The following is a 25179-nucleotide window of genomic DNA, read 5'->3' on the forward strand; positions in this document are numbered from 1 at the left end:
ATAGAGGGCAGATTCAAGGTCGAGACGCAATGAGTTCTTGACGAGTTGGAGATGGTTCGAGGGAGAAATGCCCAAGAAGCCGAGGTAGCGGCTTTGAGAAGCGAGTTGGATGAGCTCAAGAGGGAGCTACTCATATGCAAGGGAGCAATGAGTGAATGGGGTGCGCTCAAGACCTTCTTGGAAGGACTTAGACCAGGGGCGATGCTCGGGGGAGAGCAAGGTGATGCCCAGAGATTTTCGGAAGCCATAGCTGTAGCCGGAACGCCGACTGAGCTTGCAGATGTCAAGCCAAAGAGCGATGTGTCATCCAGGCCCTGCCCAGGGATAGTGGCAACAATGGGGGAGACCGGGAAAGGTGCAGCGGGAGATGGTATAGAAAGCTCTTCGAGTGGCCAATTTGAGCCATCGACTGTTCGCGGCCAAGGAAAGCCATCGGGTAAGAATGGCAAGGCCAAGTCCGGGGAAAAGAAGAAAGCGAGCAAGGAAAAGCTCAAGTGCTACTTCTGTGATGGTCCTCACTTGATTAGAGGATGTCCCGAGAAACGTCGCCTTACAACCATCATGGAGAGATGGGAGAGGAGGAGTAGCAAGCATTGGCGGAGGCAGAAGAGTTCAAGCTGCCAAGTCAAGGGAAAGACTTGGTCCGATTGATGGGATCAATGCGGCCAAGCAAGGATCAAGACGAGGCAAGGCTGTCGAAGATGAGGCGGTCAAGCCGAGAAGGAAGCCAGATGCGATTGCGAATGATCAAGCAATCAAGTCAGGGGCAAGACTTGACGAGGCTACATGTTCCAAAGTAGCCGAATCAAGGGGCAAGCATGGTGCGACTACAAGTTCTCAAGTAGTCAAGCCAGGATCAAGACGTGACGAGACTGCGGGTGTCAAAGCAGTCGAGCACAGGAAAGGACCCGGTGCGATAGCAAGTGATAAAGCCGTCAAGCCGAGGGTGCAAAGTGAGCAGGTTCGCTCACAGTATGCCAAGATGGAGGCGTGGTCCAAGTTGAGGCGCCTCAGGCATAAGGGGACACTGAAGGAGTATGTGAGCCGATTCAGAAGACTCATGCTCAAAGTCCCAAGTTTGACTGACGAATAAGGGTTCTTCACCTTCATGTTCGGATTGAAGCCGTGGGCAAAGAAAGTGTTGGAGCGAAGGGAAGTCAAGGGGCTGTCTAAAGCCTTGACAACCGCCGAGTCCATCAAAGAATTTGGAGTCAAGAAGAAGACTTCCAAAGCAAAGCCCAAAGCCGAGGGTAGCGGCAGGAGATTCCAAAATGAAGGCAAGTCGGATGATGAGGAAGGTTGTTCCTCGAGTGGTAGAGAAGATCCACTCAATGATGAACCAGACGGTGAGTCTGGAGGCAATGTGCGCAATCATGGCACAAGTTCAAGTGCCGAAGATGCTAAGCCGAGGGTAAGAGTCGAGCAACCGAAGGGGCGCAAACTTGAGGTGCCAACAGTGTTGCAATATTACCCGAGGGGAGTCGAGTCATCCAAGGTAACGGATGAGCCCAGGATCGTGTTGTCCAATGAAGAGGACGAACCAAGGATCGAAGGGGCGTTGCGACTTGGCTCAATACAGTTCATTTCTGCCAAAGCAAGTAGAGGCCAAGGGCAGACTGAGTTGACCATGTCCAAGGAGTCGAGACAAGGGCTTACCGAGGATGTTCAAGAGAGGAACAATCCTTCAAAGACTCGTAGACAAGAGTCGAAGGAGGCCAAGACGTTGAGGGACAAGGCAACCATGGAGACACCACCCATTTCAAAGGTGGGAAGCGAGCTCCAACCTTCGTGTTAGAAGGGATGAAGCAAGGAGGGGCATCAGACTTTGCCGCGAGAAAGTGCCGATGCAGGATGGCGCAAAGAACACCAATGACAAGGGTTCAATGCGGGGAGTGTCAGACTTCATTGAGCAAGAAGGGCTGACGCAAAAATTTGAGCAAATGCCAACTAAATCAGAGGGGAAGGTACATCTCAGCACTATTCTTGTGTTCTTGTGAGCTTGATCTGCAACTTTAAGTGAGTTTAGGTCGGGCAAGACCTAACTCTTAACGCGGATGGAACAAAGTTTGGATGGGATCCAAGACTTTGCCGCAAAGGACAAGGAGGTCCAAGTCGAGGCAAATCAAGACTTGTAGGAAGGAGTTCCTACGGAAGAGATGCACTTGTGGGCGTGTTAGCCCATTTCATCACTTGGCGGCAAGAGCCGAAGCAAGCACAGCCATTATGGGAGGTTGAGTCCTTATGGGGGGACATGAGAAAGCGAAGGCGTCGAAAGGCAACCAAGTTGATGTGAAGTATGGCGCGAGGGATCGTGAAGTTACATGCGGCAGAAGCCAAGGCAAGCAGTTCGTATGGGAGGACCGCAACAAGCCAAGGCAAGGAAAAGTATCCAAAGTAGTGTTGGCCAGGATCGTTGAGTGCAGCGACGAGGGCGTCGCTAAGTTCAGTGGGGGAGAGTGTCACGGGCTAGGAACTTGGGTCTGAGACACTGGTGCAAGTGTCCGACAGAGAGGTTCAAGACATAGGATCGGGCTTGCTAAAATATTGGTGCAAGAGTCCGAAAGGGAATCTCAAGATAGTTATCGGGCTTGCCAAAGCCACCAGACTTGGCCCATCGCTTGGAGAATGCTATGGAGCCCGTTCACATTGGCCGTGCAGAAAAGGAAAGTGGCATCATATCTGAAGATGATCACAGAAGCTCGGTAAATATGGCAAGAGGCAACAAAATCAGGAAGATATTGTGGGAAAATCTTACCATATCCAGTGTGAACACCTATCCAAGACAAGAATCCTACTAATGGATGTAATTAGGAAGGATTTGGTTGTAATTCCTTGATTTAGGGGATTTGTCATTAATTGGGCAAAATCCTAGCCGTTGATGTAAAACGATCTAGGCCATTGATTGAGAGGGAGCTCAACTATAAATAGAGATCTCTCCTCCTCATTTGTAATCACCCAATTCCATTCTTCTCTTTGTGAGAGAGTAATAAAGCTCTGAGGCATTTTCTCTATTCTTTTCGAGTTCTTAGTTCTTTGTTCTTGTTGCCTATCTCGGTGGCCAGGAGTAGCCACCTTCGTGTTAGCACTTCCACACGATAGTCCAACCTTGTGGCTCCGAGTAGCCACGTTGGTGTTTAAAGCTTCCGCAATCCAAAGCCTTGAGGGCTTGGTTCCAACCTTTGTGAGTTTGCACACTCACTTAGCTTGGGTAAGGCTTACTTAGTCGTCGATAAGACCGAGGAGCGTCTAAAGCGTCTAAGGCCGCACGACCCGTCAGACCTTGACTCTGATATTCCGACGGTGTGAGGCGTCGAAGTTCTGGGGGCGTGACACCTGTCATAAAAGGTTTCTAGTCTTGGTCATATGCTTCATATTTCTGTATATAACAGTCAACAGGTTGTGAGTTTCAGTTGTATCGATATGATGAGTTGCAATTATGCCAAAGGAATATGAGAATAAATTATCGGTGCTCTCCTGCATGCTACTTTTGTGTTAGATTGTTTGGTTTAAAAGAAATTATGACTTGCCATAGTGTCCCCAAAAAGGAAGGCATTTCCACTTTCAACTATGCTTTCTGATTGCACTTCTGGTCCTGCATGTTTTATGAATATTTATTTGCTTTTGCAATGATATTGTATTTACTCCATCAGTTGAAATTATGCTGCTTTAATAAAATAAACAAATTTCATTCAAGTATCATAACAAAAAACTATTGCAAAGACTATTTAATATTTTGTCTGAACTGTTTGTGTTGTTGTCTGTCTGTATGTGGGAGGGGTTAGATAGGTCTGGTCGGGTAAAGAGATTTTTTTTAATGGGTGTTTTAACTGTTTTAGTGGTACCATCGGTTCTCTTTTGATTGTTGTAAGTTGCTATGCATTATTCTAGATAAGCTGATGTATTCTAGAACAGCAGCAAGGCACAGTTAGTCTTTAGTACTTGTTCATCCTTTAATATAATTTCTGATTGACCTTTTAAAACTTTTATTTCCTGAAGACATCACAAATTATAGGCTGTTCTGCAAGATAGTAAAAGCATATTGGTCTATTTTCCCTAGATTTAAAGCTTTCTTCTTTGTTGAAACATATATTATTATTTTCTTCGAGAATTATTCAGAATTTGTTATACTTGAACCACATTTAGTTCTCTGTCTTCTTCCATTTTATATTTTTGAGGGAATGGGTTATTCACGATTTTTAAATTGTGTTGTTCACTCTGATTCATTAGTTATAGTCAGAAGGGTAGTAAATTACCTTGTTTTGATCAATTGATTTAATGTATGTTTTCTAGTTTTGTCCAGTATGATGTATGTACGTCTTTCCTTGATCGAAATTGATTAAAATTTTATTTGACCATTTTAGCTGTTTGGTAAGAGTTTGATTCTCATGTCTTTTTTCTTTGTTTTTTTACTCTCAATGACTAGGATGATGAGACAACACTATCAGAGGAGGAAGAACTTGGAAAAGCATATTTTAGCGATCCTATGGATGAGGTAATGGGCATACTCAACATGGCTTGTATTTCTATGTATCAATTCCCTGACCTACTGGAGTTGTTTTATCCCCGATTTGGCTGTAGAAGTTCTTGTCCTAGTTCTTTGTGGTTAAACATTGCAGCTCTTATGCAGATTGCCTTGTTGAAAATACAAAAATCAAGTGGCCAAATTGATGGCCACTTTCGGTGGATAATTAAAGAAAAAAACAAAACATTTAATTCCACCGAAAGTTTGGTTGAAAAAAGTTGAATGGTAAAATCTCAATTTTAGTCATTGTAATTTAGGGTATTTGCAAAATTAGTCCTTAAGTTTCAACTATAAATACCCTAGCTCATTTAGCTTCAAAACTATCCCAAAGCATTCTAGCTTTCTTCCAATACTAGAGAGAATTTAGAGAGTTTCTTAAGAGTTGTTTTCTCTTTTTTATCAAGAGAGAATTATCATTGTTTTCTCCTTGGTAGATCGAGAGAGGTTGTAATTCATATTTTCTCATAGTGAAATTCTTCTACCATTGCCCGTGGTTTTTACCCTAAATTTTTAGGGGTTTTCCACGTAAATTTTATCTCTTTTATCTTCATTTTTATTTTCTCAAATTATCAGTTGTGATTTTGCTCTATCCGATAGCCATCTTCCGCAACAATTGGTATCAGAGCCAGATTTGAGTGTGTAATATATGTTTATTGTATTTTTGGTTACCACCAAAAGGTGGATCCTCCAACATAAGAAAGTAAGAAGTTATTACCCATTCTTTGAAGGTTCCAGAGAACTGTTCACGATAGTGAAATAGTGGGAGCTATCCGTAAAAGAAGCTATGACAACAAAATTTGATATTGAAAAATTCAATAGGAGAAATTTCTCATTATGAAAATTGAAGATGAAGGTCATCCTGAGGAAAGACGGTTGTCTAGCAGCTATCAGTGAAAGGCCGGTGGATTTCACAGGTGACAACAAATGGATTGAAATGGATGGGAATGCTATGACAAACTTTCATCTAGCATTAGCAGATGAAGTATTGTCAAGCATCGAGGAGAAGAAGAAGACAGCTAAAGAGATATGGGATCATCTCACCAAATTGTACGAGGCCACATCGCTGCACAATAAAATTTTCCTTAAGAGAAAATTGTACACTCTCCGTATGCCAGAATCTACTTCAGTGACGGAGCACTTAAATACACTGAACACTTTATTTTCTCAGCTTACATCCTTAAGCTGTAAAATATGAGAATAAGAACGTGTTGAACTTCTACTTCAAAGTCTACCGGATTCGTATGATCAACTCATCATCAACTTGACAAACAGTCTTCGATGACATTGCAGCTGCTATTCTACAAGAAGAAAATCGGCGCAAGAACAAGGAAGACAGACAAGTAAATCTGCAACAAGTAGAAGCGTTGACAATGATGAGAGGGAGATCAACAGAACGTGGCCAAAGCAGCAGCCACAAACATGGTAGATCGAAGTCGAGAAGCAAGAAGAATTTAAAGTGCTACAACTGTGGAAAGAATGGTCACTTGAAGAAGGATTGTTGGAGTCTAAATAAAAACTTCAATCCACAAGGCAATACTGCAAACACTTCATATGATGGAGATGCTCTATGCTGTGAAGCGTCAACCACTGTGGAAGGTAGAAAGAGATATGCAGATATATGGCTCATTGATTCGGGAGCAACATATCACATGACCTCAAGAAGAGAATGGTTTCATCATTATGAACCTGTCTCAGGAGGATCTGTGTATAGTTGCAATGATCATGCCTTAGAGATCATTGGGGTGGGAACCATCAAATTGAAGATGTATGATGAAACAATTAAAGTTGTTCGAGATGTGCGGCACGTGAAAGGCCTGAAGAAAAATTTATTATCCTAAAGATTGTTGGATAATAATGCAAGTAAGATTGAAACACGGAAAGGAATCATGAAGGTGTTCCGTGGAGCGCTTGTGGTGCTGAAAGATGAAAAGATAACAGCAAACTTGTACATGCTGAAGGGAGAGACTTTGCTAGAAGCAGAAGCCTCTGTTGCCTCATGTAGTTCAGATTCTGCAATGCTATGGCATCAGAAACTTAGACACCTGTCAGAACAAGGAATGAAAGTCCTTGTGGAGCAAAAGCTACTTCCAGGCTTAACAAAGGTATCACTTCCTTTGTGTGAGCATTCCATAACAAGTAAGCAGCACCGTTTGAAATTCAACACATCAAATTCTAGAGGCAAAAGTGTTCTAGAATTGGTTCACTCTGACGTATGGCAAGCACCAGTTACATCCCTAGGCGGAGCAAAATACTTTGTCTCATTTATTGATGACTACTCCAGGAGATGTTGGGTGTACCCTATTAAGAAGAAGTCAGATGTGTTTTCCACTTTCAAAAACTTCAAAGCGCGGGTGGAACTTGATTCTGGAAATAAGATCAAGTGTTTCAGAACAGATAATGGAAGAGAATACACAAGCGAAGAATTTGATGACTTTTACAGGAAAGAAGGCATCAAAAGACAGTTCACAGTGGCGAACACTCCTCAACAAAATGGAGTGGCAGAGCGGATGAATAGAACCTTGTTAGAAAGAACAAGAGCAATGTTGAGGGATGCATGCCTAGAAAATCATTCTGGGCAGAAGCAGTCAATACCGCCTGTTATTTGGTGAATCGAGCTCCATCAACTGCAATAGAGCTGAAGACACCAATGGAGATGTGGACTGGTAAGTATTGTGTACGTGATGTAAAACTCCCAAGAAATCTCAAAGTTGGATCCAAAATCCAAGAAATGCAAATTCTTGGGGTATGCTGATGGAGTCAAGGGGTATCGCTTGTGGTATCTCACTACCCGCAAAGTGATCATCAGCAGGGATGTTATCTTTGTAGAAGATAAACTACAAAGAAAAGAAGACGATGATAGCACTGAAAAGTCAGAGACTACACAGATACATGTGGAAAAGGAGGTTGAAGAAAGAGATTATTTTGAAGCAGAACCAGCACATGATGAACAAGAACCAGAGAGTTCTGAAGCTCCAACAACTCGTCAATCAGATCATGTGAGAAGACGTCCCAATTGGTACTCAGATTATGTTATAGAAGGAAATATTGCATACTGTCTTTTAACAGAGGACGGTGAGCCATCAACATACCAGGAGGCAATAAACAGCTCAGATGCTTCACTGTGGATGATGGCGATGCAAGAAGAAATTGAAGCACTTCATAAAAATAATACATGGGACCTTGTGCCACTACCACAAGGAAGGAAGCCAATTGGTAACAAATGGGTCTTCAAAATCAAGCGAAATGGTGATGATCAAGTTGAAAGGTATCGTGCAAGACTGGTGGTCAAAGGATATGCTCAAAAAAGAAGGTATTGATTTTAATGAAATATTTTCTCCTGTGGTTCGACTAACAACAGTTCGAGTAGTTTTGGCAAAGTGTGCTACATTGAACTTACATCTAGAGCAGCTAGATGCTAAAACAAACTTTTCTTCATGGAAATCTTGAAGAAGAGATTTACATGCTCCAGCCTGAAGGTTTTGAAGAAAAAGAAAAGAAAAACTTGGTTTGCAGGTTGAACAAATCTCTGTACGGTCTAAAGCAGGCGTCGAGGTTTTGGCATCAGAGATTTGATTCCTTCATTATGTGCCTTGGATACAACAGACTTAATGCAGACCCTTGTGTTTTATTTCAAGAGGTCTGGTGATAATGATTTTGTTATATTGCTATTGTATGTGGATGACATGTTGATTGCAGGACCCAACAAAGATCATATTGAAGAATTGAAGGTACAACTGGCTAGGGAATTTGAAATGAAGGACTTGGGATCAGCAAACAAGATTTTAGGGATGCAAATTCACCGAGACAGAAGTAATAGGAAAATTTGGTTTTTACAAAAGAATTACTTGAAGAAGATATTGTCACGATTCAACATGCAAGATTGTAAACCAAATTTCTACCCCTCTTCCTATTAACTTCAAATTATCCTCCAGTATGAGTCCTAGCAGTGAAGAAGAGAGGATGGAGATGTCTCGAGTACTGTATGCATCAGCAGTGGGAAGTTTAATGTTCGCTATGATATGCACAAGACCAGACATTGCACAAGCAGTGGGAGTGGTTAGTCGGTACATGGAAAATCCAAGCAAAGAGCATTGGAATACAGTAAAGAGGATCCTTAGATACATCAAAGGGACCTCAAATGTTGCATTATATTACGGAGGATCAAACTTACTAATCAATGGTTATGTAGATTATGATTATGCAGGGGATTTGGATAAAAGCAAATCTACAACAGGATATGTGTTTAAAGTTGCTGGTGGAGCTGTAAGCTGGGTTTCAAAATTGCAGTCAGTTGTGGCTACATCCACAACAGAGGCATAATATGTAGCAGCTACACAAGCCAGTAAAGAAGCAATTTGGTTGAAGATGCTATTGGAGGAGCTTGGGCACAATCAAGAGTATGTTTCTCTGTTTTGTGACAGTCAAAGTGCCTTGCATTTAGCAAGGAATCCAACATTTCATTCAAGGACAAAGCACATACAAGTTCAATACCATTTCATTCGTGAAAAGGTGGAAGAATGAACGGTAGATATGCAGAAGATCCATACCAAAGACAACATAGCAGATTTCATGACAAAGGCAGTAAATGTTGATAAATTTATCTGGTGTCAATCCTCTTGTGGCCTATCAGAGACATAAGAAACATGAAGGTACAAGGTAGAAAGAATGGTGTGAAGATATGATTGTTCCAATCAAATCTTCAAGTGGGAGATTGTTGAAAATACAAAAATCAAGTGGCCAAATTGATGGCCACTTTCGGTGGATAATTGAAGAAAAAAACAAAACATTTAATTCCACCGAAAGTTTGGTTGAAAAGGTTGAATGGTAAAATCTCAATTTTAGTTATTGTAATTTAGGGTATTTACAAATTAGTCCTTAAGTTTCAACTATAAATACCCTAGCTCATTTAGCTTCAAAACTATCCCAAAGCATTCTAACTTTCTTCCAATACTAGAGAGAATTTAGAGAGTTTCTTGAGAGTTGTTTTCTCTTTTTTATCAAGAGAGAATTATCATTGTTTTCTACTTGGTAGATCGAGAGAGGTTGTAATTCCTATTTTCTCATAGTGAAATTCTTCTACCGTTGCCCGTGGTTTTTACCCTAAATTTTTTAGGGGTTTTCCACGTAAATTTTGTATCTCTTTTATCTTCATTTTTATTTTCTCAAATTATCAGTTGTGATTTTGCTCTATCCGATAGCCGTCTTCCGCAACATGCCTTACTGCAGAAGGAGAGTGAAATTCATGTGGAAGAATTGCTTCGAATTTATAAAAAGGTAGGTTAAACTATTGTCTCTTCCCTTTTCCGGAGATTACCTTTTTTGTATCTATTTTTTTCTTCATTATCCACTTATATCAAATAGGACATCAGTGCTGGTGGTGTGTCTGGAGATGAATATATTTGAAGAGATTAGGAAGGCTTTAAGAGAAGAGAATCGAAAGAACGAGCAACATCAATTGCTTGGTGGAATCCTTTGAGATGCAGGAAAAACCAATTTACCCGATAACATTACGTGAACTGCTAACTGTGAAACACCCTGCATTTGATATTCACCGATAAAAAGCAGATGGCCGATCCTATTTGTACTCTAAGCTTTCTGGGATTGTTCTTTCTCCAGTTGAACGATTCCATACAATGGTCCATCTGGTTGAGTCCTTCATGTTTGCAATCCCAGCAGCACGGGCCCCAACTCCTGTTTGCTGGTGCAGCAAAACGGGAACTTCTGTGTTTCTGCATCCAACTTATATAGAACAATGTGCTGAAAATTTGTTTTCCCTCTTAACACCTATTAGACCTGCAATAGTCCAGGCAGGTATATTTACCTGACAAGCGATTGATACAATTTGACTGTGGTAAGTTGCAGGAGCTTGAGGTTTTGCTACGAAGACTGATGTCTGAAGGTCATCGGCAGTAATATTTACCCAGATGACCAAGATGCTTGACATATTGGAGGCTTCATAAATATATATATGGATATACTTACATGCGTCTGGATGGGTCCACTCAACCTGAGGAGAGACAAACATTAATGCAACGATTCAACACTAATCCTAAAATTTTTCTTTTCATCTTATCAACCCGTAGTGGAGGAGTAGGTATTAACCTTGTTGGGGCGGATACAGTCATATTTTATGATAGTGATTGGAATCCTGCCATGGATCAGCAAGCTCAAGATCGTTTCCATTGAATAGGACAGACATGTGAAGTCCACATACATCGTCTAATCAGTGAGAGCACCATTGAAGAAAGCATTTTGAAGAAAGCAAATCAGAAGCGTGCCCTTGATGATCTAGTTATACAGAGAGGAGGGTATAATACTGAATTTTTCAAGAAGCTTGATCCCATGGAATTGTTTTCGGGTCATAGGACTCTGACAGTTAGGAGTCAGAAAGAGAAAAATCACAGCAATGGCACCAAGGACTCTGTATCTAACGCTGATGTTGAAGCTGCTTTGAAATATGCAGAAGATGAAGCAGATTACATGGCATTGAAGAAAGTGGAGCAGGAAGAGGCTGTTGACAACCAGGAGTTTACAGAGGAAGCAATGAGTAAACTGGAAGATGATGAGTTTGCAAATGAGGATGACATGAATGCTGATGAGTCAACTGATCAAGCTGCATTTATGGTTACTTCAAATAAAGATAATGGGCTGATTTCAAATGCCGGTGATCCTATTGAAGACAAAACACTTATTCTTGCTAGCAAAGAAGATGATGTTGATATGTTGGCTGATGTTTAGAAGATGGCAGCTGTTGCTGCAGCAGGAGGACAAACAATCTCATCGCTTGAGAACCAATTAAGACCAATCGATCGATATGCAGTCTGTTTTCTGGAATTATGGGAACCCATTATAGAGAAGGGAGCAATGGAACCTGAATTGAAGTTTGAAGAAGAAGAATGGGAACTTGATCAAATTGAGAAGTACAAGAGGAAATGGAAGCTGAGATTGATGATGATGAGGAACCTCTAGTGTATGAGAGTGTCTTTTCGTTTTCTGTGTAATTTTTTTTTTTTTTTGCTTGGTATGTTATTATGAGAAGCAATAAGCTTTTAAAGTTTTTTTTTATAAAAAAATCTGTGGCAAAATTAGGTCAGTTACATTGTTTCCTTTTATTTGATTCTCCCTCAGAAAGAAGCAAATTATATGGCTCAAATGATTTGCATACCTTTATGGTGCGTTTGGTTCACGGAATGTAAGATTATCAGTGGGAATAAAAGATTACCAGTGGGAATAAAAGATTATCAGGGAATAGGATTACTGGGAATGTTGTATTTTGTGTTTGTTTGGTTTAGCAGGAATGTAAGATTACCGTGTTTGGTTAAAGAAATAAAAGATTATTGGAATGTATATTTGACTAAATTGTCCTTATTATATATTTGTATAATATTACAAGTTGTAAAATATTTATATATTTTCTTTAAAAAATTAAATTCATGATATTTATATAATTTTTTTACAAAATTAAAAATATAAAAAAGGTTGAATGAAATGGTAAAATTTTATTTTAACCCCTGAACTTCATATAAAATTTTAATTATAGATTTTTTTTGTAAATCTAAAATAATTTAAGGATAAATTTATAATTTAACCTTCGTAGAATTTTTATTATTCAATGACAGAAGAATGATATTTTTGAAAAAAAAAAATTAAGGGCATTTTAGTCCAAAACGCCAGTAATGTTACAATACCTAAGGGAATGGAGGTAATGACATTTGGGGTAATATATCCAAAAAAAATTCACTATTGGTAATAAAACATTACAGGGAATGACATTCCTGGCCAAACCAAACGGGGGAATGTGGATTCCTTCCTGGGGAATCTCACATTCCCAAATCCAAACCCCCCTTAAGGTTATTAATCATACAAAACAAGGGATTGCTCATACAGTTCCACTTTATACATAAAAATATTTGAAATAGTGAAAAGCAAATAAATTTATGACCTTAGTTGTGCTATCCTGAATTAATGCTTTGCTATCAACCATTTTCAGAATGGGATGCTGATTTTACTACAGAAGCATATCGTCAGCAAGTTGCTTTGGCTTATCATCAGATAAGTGCATGAAACGATCTCTACAGCATGACTGCTGGTGGCTTATCATCAGGCAATTTGCATGAAACGGGAGGCAAATTTTCCATTACATCCATGCCCATGAAACGAGTCCTAATGATAAAACCAGAGAAATTAAAGAAGGGCAATATCTGGTCTAAAGATTGTGTTCCATCACCTGATTCTTGGTTGGCACAGGAGGATGCTGTTTTATGTGCGGTAGTGCATGAATATGGCTCAAATTGGAGTTTGGTTAGTGACGCTCTCTACAGCATGACTGCTGGTGGCTTTTACAGGGGTAGATATCGTCATCCAGTTCATTGTTGTGACTTGTGAGGGGTTCAGGGAACTAATTCAAAGACATGTTTTGGCCGCACCAGACAGTTCGCGTAATGAAAAGATCAGCTATGCAGGCTCCGGAAAAGCTCTTCTGAAAGTAACAGAGGTATGCTATTCGTTTTTTAAGTTGGTGAGGAGGATAAAAGCAAGAAATAAGGAAATATTTGAGGTGAACATTGTTCTGACGTGTAAATTTTTAAAGATCACCTGATATAAGGTTGCCTCTCCACTTAGTAGCAACCAAGTCATTTTAATCTATTGTTATCTATTAAGTAGGTGGGGCGTCATCCGCCAAAACTACAATGATTCACATATCATATGATTATTATTTTTTCATTTTTGGGAAAAGGAAGGTCTTAGCGAATATTTATTGTGGTTCCCACCACCAGGTTATTTTTGTAAAACATATTCTGTTACCACACTTCCCCTGGACCCCATTCCCCTAGGTTCCTCCTCCCCTTTGTCCCCATATTTACCCGTGTTTCAGGGCTGATGAAGTATATACATATTGTGCGGTCGACTTAATGCGTTCATAGATTTAGTTATGTTCAACAAATTAATTTTTTCGTTATAGTCAATGAAGCTAGAAACCTTATCCATCAAATATTATATCATGGCAGGATAACATGCGAATGCTGTTAAACTTTGCTGCTGCACAGCCAGATCATGAGTTACTTCTTCAAAAGCACTTTACTGCCTTACTTTCATCTGTGTGGCGGGTGACACGTTGCCCTGAACATCGGCAAAATGTTTCATCATCTCGAAATGGTGTTCGTTTAGGGGGAATGTTTCTCAGTCCTTTTATTGGCAACACACCTCAGCGTTCTTCACAGGATATGACGCCAAGGATGACATTTTCAAATTTGCAGGAGTGTAGCAAGTTGTTATCAGCTGCATTCCATGATGCCAGTGATAGACAGTGGAATGAAGCAGTTTCCCTCTCCGATAGAGAGAATTCGCAGGCAATTGAAGAAAGTTTAGAGATAACACTGGAAATCGTGAGGGAGATCGATGGTTCTATGATTTCATTTCCACCAGTAATGAATTTATCAATATATGGCCCTAATACAGTTACATCTACAAACAAGTCTGCTGGAGAAGACCCTCATCTCAAAGCTTCAAATGTTTTGGCTGAGAATCGTTTCAGGTATTGCTGCTTAATTGAGTTACAAGAATTGATAATGAATTGTTGGCTAGGAGTTATTGTCGTTAGTCTGAAAGATTGTCTTTGTGAATCTCTTGCATGCTAGTTCAGATTATAGCTCTAACTCTTATGCCTTTTTATAAATATCAAAACGGGATAGTGATAATTTTTGTCATTGTTCTGTTGGCCATGTGGTTACATTGGTTGATAGATTGGTCAGGCATTGAATCATATATTGCTTTACATTTTTAAGTACCCGGTTTCTGTTCTGTTGATTGCTAACCAATTCTGTTGATTACTAACCAAATAGAGTGACATTTTTCTCAGGGCAGCTGGTATGGCTGGTGTCGAAGGTGGTCTGCATTGGGCTTCAGCTGCCTTCCCAGCTAATGATCCCAAGTCTCGGTCAGGACAAAAATTGCAGTCTTTGGGGAAGCACAAGCTGTCTGTATCTGATATAACCAGACCTAAATCAAAACTAAAGAAGGCTTCAATGGAGCATGGTGATGTATCCAACTTACTTTTTGAGCAAGTATTTCAACAAGCAGGTAGAATTGCACCTAGTGATCCCAACTTAAGATGTGATCCGGCATTGGTGAATAATGATGACGGCTGGGTTGATGGAGTAGATATTAATTTCTCTTCAAGCATGGATGAGGCTTTCGCATCTGAATTAGAGGGCTTCGATGTGATTCCACACAATTACACCCATGGCTTTATTTCAGGCCTTGATGATTGTTCGATCCTACCGGACTATACTGACATCGGGTAGGGCTAATCTGGTTTCGTCAAACTTCTTGTTATTCTTGGTTGAAGCTATTAGTAGTGTTTGAGCGAAAGCCAGATCCTCCAGCTACTTTGCAATGAGGTTTGCTCGGGGACGTTAGTTTTTGGGGTGGCATTGAGGAGCAAGAGGCTAGGTTAGGCATATAATATATTTTAGATTTTAATTTAATTTTGTAATTAATGTTGAGCGGGGGATTTTGTGCTAATATTTATGTCCGTATGGGCATTTGGTTGATGATGATATGTAAGTTCAGATTTTGGAACAATTAGAAAGCTTAGTAACAAAGTAGTTTTCTTGCAAATCTCATATGCTGCCTTTACAACCTTATTTAAATGACAAGTTCTTATCGTTGGTTTAAGAAAATAAAACAAGTAATGAGGAGGAGGATAGGCCAAAATGGATATTTGGTCACAAACATAGCAATGGCTATAGCAGTCATAATTATAACAAAATAAAAACCAAGTGAATTGGAACTGATGATGTTGCCATTTGCATGCCCATCTCTTGATAAGCTCTCCATTACATCTGGTGAGTTGGAACTGATGATGTTGCCATGTGCATCATCTCTTGATGAGCGCTCCTTTTCATCTGGTGAATTGGAACTGATGATGTTGCTATTTGCATGCCCATCTCTTGATAAACACTCCATTTCATCTGGTGAATTGGAACTGATAATGTCACCAATTGTATGCCCATCTCTTGATAAGCACTCCATTTCATCTGATTTTTGCACATGCACTGCCCATTTCATTGGAACAACCAAATTCCTGTACATTTTATAATAATATTTGTCAAGAGCAATAACTTGTGCGTTACGGATGTTTGTAAAGAAAGATTTACCCTTCCAGACACTGATATTTGCACCTACTGATCTTATCCTCCGTGTATTCTGCAAAAAGTATGTGGAGCTTGTGAGCAGCCTTGGCTATGTCCGACGAATCCACGATATCCCAAGCCTTCAAAACTTGGATCCACTCTGAATTCCCCTTCACCGTCTCCACTTCCACACTCCAAACCAGATTCAACTCACTATTCAATGGATACAACTCCATCAACCCAAAACAACCTTGATACTTCTTCATCCTCTCATCACGCCATCCACTTGCAATCTTTTCCAACACCTTAATCGTCTGCTTATGTATCTCTTTGTTTTTTATGTACCTCACGGACTTGTTGAAATCGTCGCCAAAGCGAACCCTCCATCTTGCATGCTTGAACAATGGAGAATCCGTGGTCAGTAGAGTGTCAAACTGTTCGAGATCAATCAAGGCTGTAACAACTGCTTCAGCCAGATGCTTATCTTCATCGGCATTAAAGAAACAACCCCTTCTCTTGGCATCGGCAACTAGTTTCGTCCACACGGAATTGCTTTTAACCAATGTTGCTTCATTCCCCAATATCCACAGGCAATGCCTGCAACAAGCAGCGCCAAAAGTTGAGAATAGCAGAAGGACCAAAATCATAATACTATAATATTACCTTGCACGTGTCAATGCAACATTTGCCCTTTGTATATTGGATAGAAAACCAATTGATCCATTGACGTTGGATCTGACGGTAGAGATGATTATGACATCCTCTTCACCTCCTTGGAATCCATCCACTGAACGGACGCTGACGGTGAAGCCCCTGCCTGAGTATCTACTGTAGTTCCTTTCAAGCCTCTCTTGAATTGCATGTACTTGAGCTGTGTAGGGTGATATAATACCGATGCTCATTCTCTGTTTTGTTGCATTGAACCCTGTTAAGCAAAAGAAACCACGGTATATTATACAAACCCCATAATTTGACCTTGAAGTATAGGGAAGAAATCCCCAATTCGAGAATAGTAGAGGGATCAAAAACCATAATTTAAACATATCAAAATGTTGATGAAAAAATAAGGTTATGGTGGTCTTTGGCAGCTCATCCTTCTGATTTGAAGACCCTTGTATGGTAGTTCTGTCATGAAGGTAGGGAGTAAATGATTTGTAGAAGAAGAACACAAGAGAAAGAATTTCTCCTACAGCTCTGCAGGATGGTTTATATACATGTTTTAGCGTTGATGTCGGACTTAGGTGATGGTAAATATATATATATATATATAGGCCGAGATGACAAATAGATATGACTGTTAGACAGTAAATTTGACTCGGACAAATTACATGGTCTGTCAGTAGTTATGTCAAATGCTTATAAATGGTTGGAAGATATGAAACATCCGAAGCTTTTAAAAACTTTGGAGACTTCAATAGGAAGGAAAGTGACAGTGAAAATACGATTTGTGGAAGAAGTTGGAAGAGATACCTTTGAAGAGGCTAGCAACTATGTTGCAAATCACTGCAACTTCCACCATATTCCTTTGACTATGCAGTTCACCAAACTGCTCCTTTCCATAGGGAACATTGATGAATGAGTAAGCACCATACATGTTCCCATGCAGAAAACGCTTCTCATGGCTTCTATGTTTCACTATTGCGGCATCCAAAACCATCCCATCATAGAATTCCTTATTTGGAAACGAGCTTATAGATGGATGCATCCTGTACTGGACATTGAGTAGATGTTTCTTTTGTCCGAGTAACACGAGCCTTTCGAACATGCTCCTTCCAAATCCAGCATCCCCTGATATCTGTTCATGCTACAAATTGTGACTTAAAAGGCAATGAAAGCAAGAGCGACAAGGATATAGAATACAGAACCTTGCTTCTTATCATTGCAGGCAGCTGCCGCTCGTCTCCTACAAGAACCGCATTGTGGAGACCGGTAAGTTGAAAGGGAATGGTTGATTCACATTCTTTCAGTTGAGCGGCTTCGTCGATAACCAAAAGATCAAACGGTCGTGTCCGTTCCGTATTCAATCTGTAAGAGCCTGATACAGTGCACAGAAGTATGCATGCATTTTCCAAGCACATTTTCTTGATCATGAACCTTTGTGTAAATTCTGGAATTTGAAACGAGTGACCAAGTGATTTGAGCACCGGGATACAACTTTTTATTGCAGCTTTCAACTCTGCGAAGCGACCGACGAATTCCCTTTCTTTTTCGGTGTAAAGGGTTTCCCTCAATCCTTCATCTCCATAATCATAAGAATTCAACAAAGTCTCGATCGATCCGAGCAAATCCAGAGCATCCATCATGTTCTTCACCACTTCTAATGATACATGATGAGTTGGTAAGTGAGTGTAGAAGTTTACAACGCAAAACTTGAGCCTCTCCTTGTAGATTGAAAACCTCTTCCTTACAAATACCTGTAAAGTGAGAGCATCGCCCTTACATGTTTCATTGTCCCTAGAACTGATCTCATCTTCCATTTCATGATCATCATCTATGTTAATTCCCAGTTTTCGATACACAATGTATCGACTGTGCTGCTGTTGAGGATCTTCGAGCAAATTTATCATGGAGAGTAAACTAGTATTCCACCCGGAGCTCGGTGAAAAGCACTTATTCAGCATGTCAACACGATAATCCAGAAACACATGGAGCAGGTTCGTATGATCGTCCATTCTCATCCTCTCGCTACTCCCGAATAAAACTATATCTCCCAATCCGTAGGTTTTGTATTCGAATGCCCCTGCAACCAATCTCACGAGCCGAGACGCCAATTCCGTCACAGCGGTGAGGGTCGGGGCACAGGTAATTGTCTGGCATTTCATTCCTAGAAGAGCCAGCAACAACAGGCCAATCGTTTTAGTCTTCCCTGTTCCTGGAGGACCCCATATGAGTTTGACACTATTTTGATGTCTGCATCTCCATGTCTTAATGCAACTTGCAATTGCAGCTTCTTGGGAATCATTTAAACCGTGAAATTCGAACGAAGGAACGGTAACCGAGTTGTTTTCGAACAAGCACGCGGCGCAATCTTCTTCGTCCTGCAAGGAAACATAAATATAAGCAAGATTAGCCAAGTGAAAAGACTTGTAAGCATAAATACGGCTCGAAACGGTACAGTTGCTTACATCTGCATTCATACGAATAACTTTGTCGATCATCTGCAGGTTCCTTCCTGGAGGATCCGGGTTCAAAGCTTTCCATATTCGAACACTGGTGGTCACATTAGTTAAAAACACAAAAAAGAGACCATCATGCTTATGGCTATGCCTCTTTTCTTCAATCACGAACGGCTTCTTTAACCAAAGGGAGATTTTATCGCCGTCCACTGATTGTACGTATGCAAGTAGGAAAGGCATTGTAGGCCGGTTCAAATCGCTGATGCGTGTCGGTCTTACGTCGGTGAGTGCCGCAAGATCTCCCACCTGCGGTTGGTATGTTACTAAATCGCTCCGGTTAGAGTTCCGCAAAACAATCTTATAAGGAAAACCGGTCGGGGGTAGGTAGCTTATGTCCCTTTCAATGGAAGAGAGCTGATACGAAGGCGCCCGAGACAGCCTCATCATGGCTGAGAGCAAGTCTGCATGCGTTTCCTCAACAAGAGGAGCCATAAAGGAGCCAAAGTATTCTGCAGTAGATGTGAATGTCCCAGGGATATTCCTCACCTGTTCAGTTCAATTAAGAACGCAGAATACTTAATTATAATCAATACCATTATATATAGGGCAAAGTACAGAAATGGTACCTCGACTACAAGGTAATGTTTTGTTGAGTCATCCGACTATTAAAAATTACAAAATGATCTTCCAACTATAGATATTACTTTGTTGAGTCTCCTGACTATCAAAAGTTACAAAATGGTCACCCGACTATTTATATATTCTAAAATTATCCTTTTTTGTTAAAAGATTTACCGCGTTCTGAGGTGGTGGATAGGGGTGTTCTTTGTTCGACTAAAACCGAATTAACCAACCAAACCAGTTAATTTTGGGTTCGATCGGTTAACAATTAATGGTTTTTTTTTTAACTTCAGTTTCGGTTAATTAGGTTTGAAATCAGTTAATTAATCGAATTAACTGAAATTATTAAATATTTAATATTATATATATATATATATTATTTAGCTTTAGGGGTGCTTAAACTTGGTTTTAACTGAATTAACGTACCGGATTAACTGAATTAATCAAAAATTTAAATATTAAATATTTAATATATATTATTTAAAATTTCGGTTAATTCGGTTAACCGATCAATTAACCGAACTTAATTCGGTTAGTTTAGTGTTTTTTGAAAAAAAATCGATTCGGTTAACAGTTAAAGAAAAAAACAGATTAATGATATTTGGGCAAAGGATATGGCATACGAAGAAATGTACAAGAGATTAGACACCAAGGAAGGACAAAACAATATCTTCAGGGTAGCAAAATCCAAGGAGAATAGGAAAAAGGATCTAAGTAGCATTAGGTTTATTAAGGACAATAATGGTGTTCTTTTAGTGAAAAATCATGATATTAAGAGGGTTTGGGGTAATTACTTCTTTGGCTTATTTAATGATGGTGCTTCTCCATGTAGAGATAGTACCGTTGATGGGTCAGCCGACCATCATACTACGGCCAATGACTGCCCTACAAGTAGGATTGAGTTTGAGGAAGTCAAAATGGCTCTTAGAAAGATGGGAAGGGACAAAGCTATCGGTCCAGATCAAATTCCTATCACTGTGTGGTTGGCCCTAGGAGAAGAGGGAGTTAAGTAGTTGACCAACATCTTTAATATTATTTTAGAGACTGCCAAGATGCCAGAGGAGTGGAGAGAGTCTACGGTGATATCAATCTATAAGAATAAAGGAGATCCCCAACGTTGTGGCAACTACATAGGTATTAAACTACTCAATTATACCATGAAGCTATGGGAAAGGGTGATAGAGGCTAGGTTGAGACAAGTTACTAGGGTTTCGGAAAACCAATTTGGGTTTATGCCAAGCATGTCTACTACATAGGCGATTCATCTACTTCGACGACTTATGGAGAAATATAGGGAAAAAATAAAGATGTTCATATGGCGTTCATTGACCTTGAGAAGGCGTATGATAACGTTCCCCGCGATACGATCTATAAGACCTTGGAAATGAGACGGATCCCAACTGATTATATCCGGGCAATTCGTGATATGTATTGTAGATCTACTACATACTTCAGGACTACAGTTCCCGACACCGAGGCATTGTCGGTGGAAATCGGACTCCACCAGGGGTCGGCTCTTAGCCCTTACATTTTTGCCTTGATTATGGACGACATCTATTGTGTGACACCAGACGGTGTTCCATGGTGTATGCTTTTCGCTGACGACATTGTCCTAGTTCCTGAAACAAAAACTGAGCTGAATAGTCGACTGGCTACCTGGAAGACTGTTTTGGAAGAAAAAGGTCTAAGGCTCAATATTGAAAAGACAGAGTATTTATGTTCAAACTTCAGTGGGAACCAAAATGATGAAGATGTAGAAGTATGCATAGAATGACATGTTCTCCCCTCAAAGGATTGTTTCAAGTACCTAGGGTCTATGATACATTAAGATGGGGGTGTGGATGATGACGTTACACACCGTATAAAGGCGGGATGGCTAAAGTGGAGGGATGCTACTGGAGTTTTTTGTGACAAGAATGTGCCTCTAAAACTTAAGAGAAAATTTTATAGAATGGAAATAAGGACAACACTGCTGTATGGATCAGAATATTGGGCAATCAAGAAGGATCACGTAAGGAGGATGGAGACCGCAGAAATGAGAATGCTTCAATGGACATGTAGTATGACTCTGTGGGACATGACACCAAACTCTGCTATTAGGATGTCCTTGGGGTGGTGCCTGTATCCGAAAAATTGAGGGAGGGAAGACTACGGTGGTTTGGGCATGTCTTTAGGCGACAACCGTCGGATGCGGTCAGGAGGATAGAGTCGATTACAGTCGACGGTGCCAGAAGGAGAGGACGACCAAGGCGGAAGTGGGAAGACTGCTTGAGATCTGATTTGAATGATTTAGCCCTTACCGAGGACATGATCTCTGATAGGAAAATATGGAGACTTAAGACCAGGGTAGTCGAGTAGTGCGGGTCACATCCATAGGGTGTATCATCTCTATCTTCTTTTAATGCCTTTGTATTAATTTCATATACGTTTCTATCATTGGAATTTATGAAGGCTTAGGACTAGGGTAGCGGAGTAGTATTGCCTTAGTTTAGGTTTTAACCCATTTTGACTTTATTCCTTCTCGTAACTTGCTATCGTTGACTTCTGTATATCCTTCTCTTCATGTTTCCTCTTTTTAAATTTAGTCGGGTCTTACGTTTCTATCTATATGCAGAGATTTTTTATGCAGGGATTTATTTGCATGGATTACTTCCATTACAGACGCGTATATAAAGAAAGCATATGAAGACTGTTCAACTATGTATTTATTTATTTATTTATATATGCATTGCATTTTATCTTTATTTTTACTTTTTTGACTGTCGGGGGTCTTCCACGGAAGCTGCTCTCTACTTGGCGTTGGGGGCAGCCTACTACCCTACCTCCCCCTTACCCCATTACATATGGGAATAAGGTTTTGTTGTTGTTGTTATTGTTGTCGGTTTGGTCGGTAAATAGAATTACCCGTTTGAACACCTCTAGTGGTGGATATTAACATGTTGACTAAGATATGATAAAAAATTATCTCAGAATCTCAAAAGATTATCATATTTCAATCAGCATGTCAACGTCTAACTCAAACAACAGTCAAATTTTAATAGAAAAAGATAAGTTTAGAACATATGAATAGTCGAGTAATCATTTTATAACTTTTAATAGTCGAGGGACTTAATAAAAGCCCTATAGTCGGGAATCCTTTTGTAATTCCGGGACTTATATATATATATATATACGAGAAAGTAAAACATTAGGATAAGATGATATGAGACTAAACAAAAGTACAGAAGCAATTGCAAAACCTGAGATTTGTAAAGATCGGGATTAAGGGCATCCTGAATGGACCAAGAGAAGACCAAATCTATCAAACTAATCGATGTTTCCCCCATAGCTGAAACAACTTTCCTTGAAAATTTTATCCTATGCGTTTATAAATACCATAATATGGGACTTCAAGTTTCAAAGGAATAAGGCTATATGTCAAAGCACAAGTAAAGTTAAGTATCAAATCCTTTGCCAACGAACCTTTTTCCACATCTTCACCTTTTATTAGGGATGGTCATTTTACTCAAACTAATTATTATTTATTTTGAAAATTTAGGTCCTGTTCAAGTTTATCTTTTAAGGGTGTTATAGGATTGGGCCAGATTCGGGTTTACGATGAGAAAAATCAAACTCAATCTAACCTAATATTATAATTATCCTTTATATTTTTAGAAATAATTGCAATAATACTCTTTTTCATTTGAACTTTTTAATTAAATCTTTATTTTATCTAATAAAAATGATTTTTAATATATATATATATATACACATATATATGGAACATAATCTACTTACACAATATAAAACTCTTTTAGTTTTACACAAATTTAGGATCGTTGGATGAGTGAAAACAAATGACTGAGATTAAAAGTAGGAAATGTGAAGATATTTACTGGAAAAAAACCAAAGAGTCCATCTCAGCTATCTGTTTCACTCATCAAACGGTCTTAAATCTATGTAAAACTAAAAAGTTTTACATTGTGTAAGTAGATCCTAACCATATATATAATAGGTCAAGTTGGATCAAATATGAATAAAATTTTAACCTAAAATATCATATTGAATTTGAGTCGAGTGAGATCACTCCTAAATCAGGATTAAATCGAATACAAGTGAAGAATTTAAATTTTTCAAATCATATTTAGATGGACAAAAAAAATCTAATCGAACCTGACTCGTTACAATCTCTGTCCTTTCTTCTCAAAAAGCTGTTTCATTTCATTCATCAACAAATTGTTAAAAAAAAAAATCAGCCCCCAAACATCAAACAAAAGCAATTTGATTAGCTACCGTTTAATATTATTTCATTTTCACACTTTCACCATTATTATAATTAATTCATGTTTGCTAGGGCGTGTTCAACTTAAATGAATGGGCAATAAATGTGAACATAAATAATTTAAGATTTAATCGATATGAAATAAATTATTTTAATAATAAATCTTGAAGTATATTAGAAGCGGATGTATTAAGTCTCCTACAAGTTAAGTGTATCCCTATTATTTTAGATAAATTATTAGATTTAATTCAATGTATTAAGAAGAAGAAAAAAAGAAAAAAAAAGAAAATTTCATGCTTATTTTATTTTCTAAATAGTATTAAAATTTTAGACTTAATTTTTAATTTCTAGAACCGCCATTAATATATATATATATATATAAGATAATAAATTATAGCCTTAAATACACCTTTGTCCCCTAAACTATATCATTTTTATTAAATTATCCCTTAAAGTATTTTTCGAGACGTTTTGCCCCATTTTGCCCCTTAAAGTTTAAATCGTTACCTCATTTGCCCCGATCTGTTAACTCCGTTAAAAAACATGTGGGTAAATTACATATTTAGTCATACAACATTTCGTGAGGTTATATTTTAATTAGCCAACCATTTTTGTTTTCAAAATCATCATTAAACTTAAGTTTTTTATTTGTTTTGGTCACCCAATTCGATTATATTTATTTTTTAAATTTACAATATATAAGAATTTATTTATAACACATTTTTTTACTCAACACATGAATTTAATGTATAAAAATTGTAATCACCATATTTTACCCGACTCTTTTAATATTATTATTATAAATAAAATATTATTTACATTAAAACCCAACCTAAATACAAATTTGAAATGCCCAGCACCCAAAGCCCACAGGAAAAGGCCAACTTGGGCTAGGGTTTTCTATTCTTTTGCTCAGTCGCCAAGAGCCATAGCCGTTGGATTATATCTAATCTAAAGGTCCAGATCAGCTGCAGCATTGGGGTTTCATCATTAACCCTGAACAGTGTTGTAGCCACCGACGCCATCACCTAAAGCTTGTGCCGCCGCCGAGTCTAACAGCTTCTCACCCTCCAGCCACGCCCATCGTCAAGCCGGACCACCAAACCAAATTTCATCAAACCAGAGGCATTTAATGCCTCACTTATCGAGCAAGGGAGCCATGCCCCTCCCTCTGTCATTCGTACAATTTCATCAACCATGCACAGAGGAATGGGGACGTTAAAAGAGTTAATGGAAATTAGGTTTTGATTTTTGATTTTTATTTTTTCTTTTGTAAAAATTATAATATGTATCATAATAGTGGTTATATATAAAGACCACTCAAAAAATAGGTACGGGGCTTCTTGCCAGATATTTTCAAAAAGCAATAGGAAAAAAATAGAAAACATTTCAAGGTTGACTCCATTTCCTATAGCATTTTTTTTTTGTTTTACATTCGAACCAAAGTATTAAGAAGGGTAGAAGAGTTTACCTGAGAGGGCAGAGCTTCGCGTAGTCGGGGGTTCGTCAGAGTAGTATAAACCA

General features: G+C 39.1%; 1 protein-coding gene and 1 pseudogene across 1 annotated transcript; one reads left to right on the plus strand and one right to left on the minus strand.

Moving 5' to 3' along the window:
* Positions 1-336: 336 nt before the first annotated feature.
* Positions 337-15047, plus strand: LOC120174049 (annotated as a pseudogene).
* A 137-nt stretch (positions 15048-15184) lies between these two features.
* On the minus strand, positions 15185-24833 carry LOC120174050. Its single transcript, XM_039181034.1, has 6 exons — positions 24723-24833; positions 17523-19319; positions 17128-17452; positions 16321-16582; positions 15682-16254; positions 15185-15608 (listed from the first exon to the last, which is right to left on the minus strand). Exons 1-6 carry the CDS (start codon positions 24831-24833, stop codon positions 15185-15187), a joined length of 3492 nt encoding a protein of 1163 aa, XP_039036965.1.
* Positions 24834-25179: the final 346 nt, after the last annotated feature.

Source organism: Hibiscus syriacus, unplaced genomic scaffold (genome assembly GCF_006381635.1).
Source record: "Hibiscus syriacus cultivar Baekdansim isolate YM2019G1 unplaced genomic scaffold, ASM638163v2 tig00112000_pilon, whole genome shotgun sequence".
NCBI classification, from domain to species: Eukaryota; Viridiplantae; Streptophyta; class Magnoliopsida; order Malvales; family Malvaceae; genus Hibiscus; species Hibiscus syriacus.

What these genes read in the sequence shown, in the direction of transcription:
- LOC120174050 (XM_039181034.1), bottom strand. Translation starts at nt 24,833, where the DNA reads ATGACAGAGGGAGGGGCATGGCTCCCTTGCTCGATAAGTGAGGCATTA. An exon ending in ACGATGGGCGTGGCTGGAGG is followed by an intron (nt 19,320 to 24,722) that starts GTGAGAAGCTGT and finishes TGAACTGAACAG; the next exon opens with GTGAGGAATATCCCTGGGAC. An exon ending in CTGCAATGATAAGAAGCAAG is followed by an intron (nt 17,453 to 17,522) that starts GTTCTGTATTCT and finishes TAGCATGAACAG; the next exon opens with ATATCAGGGGATGCTGGATT.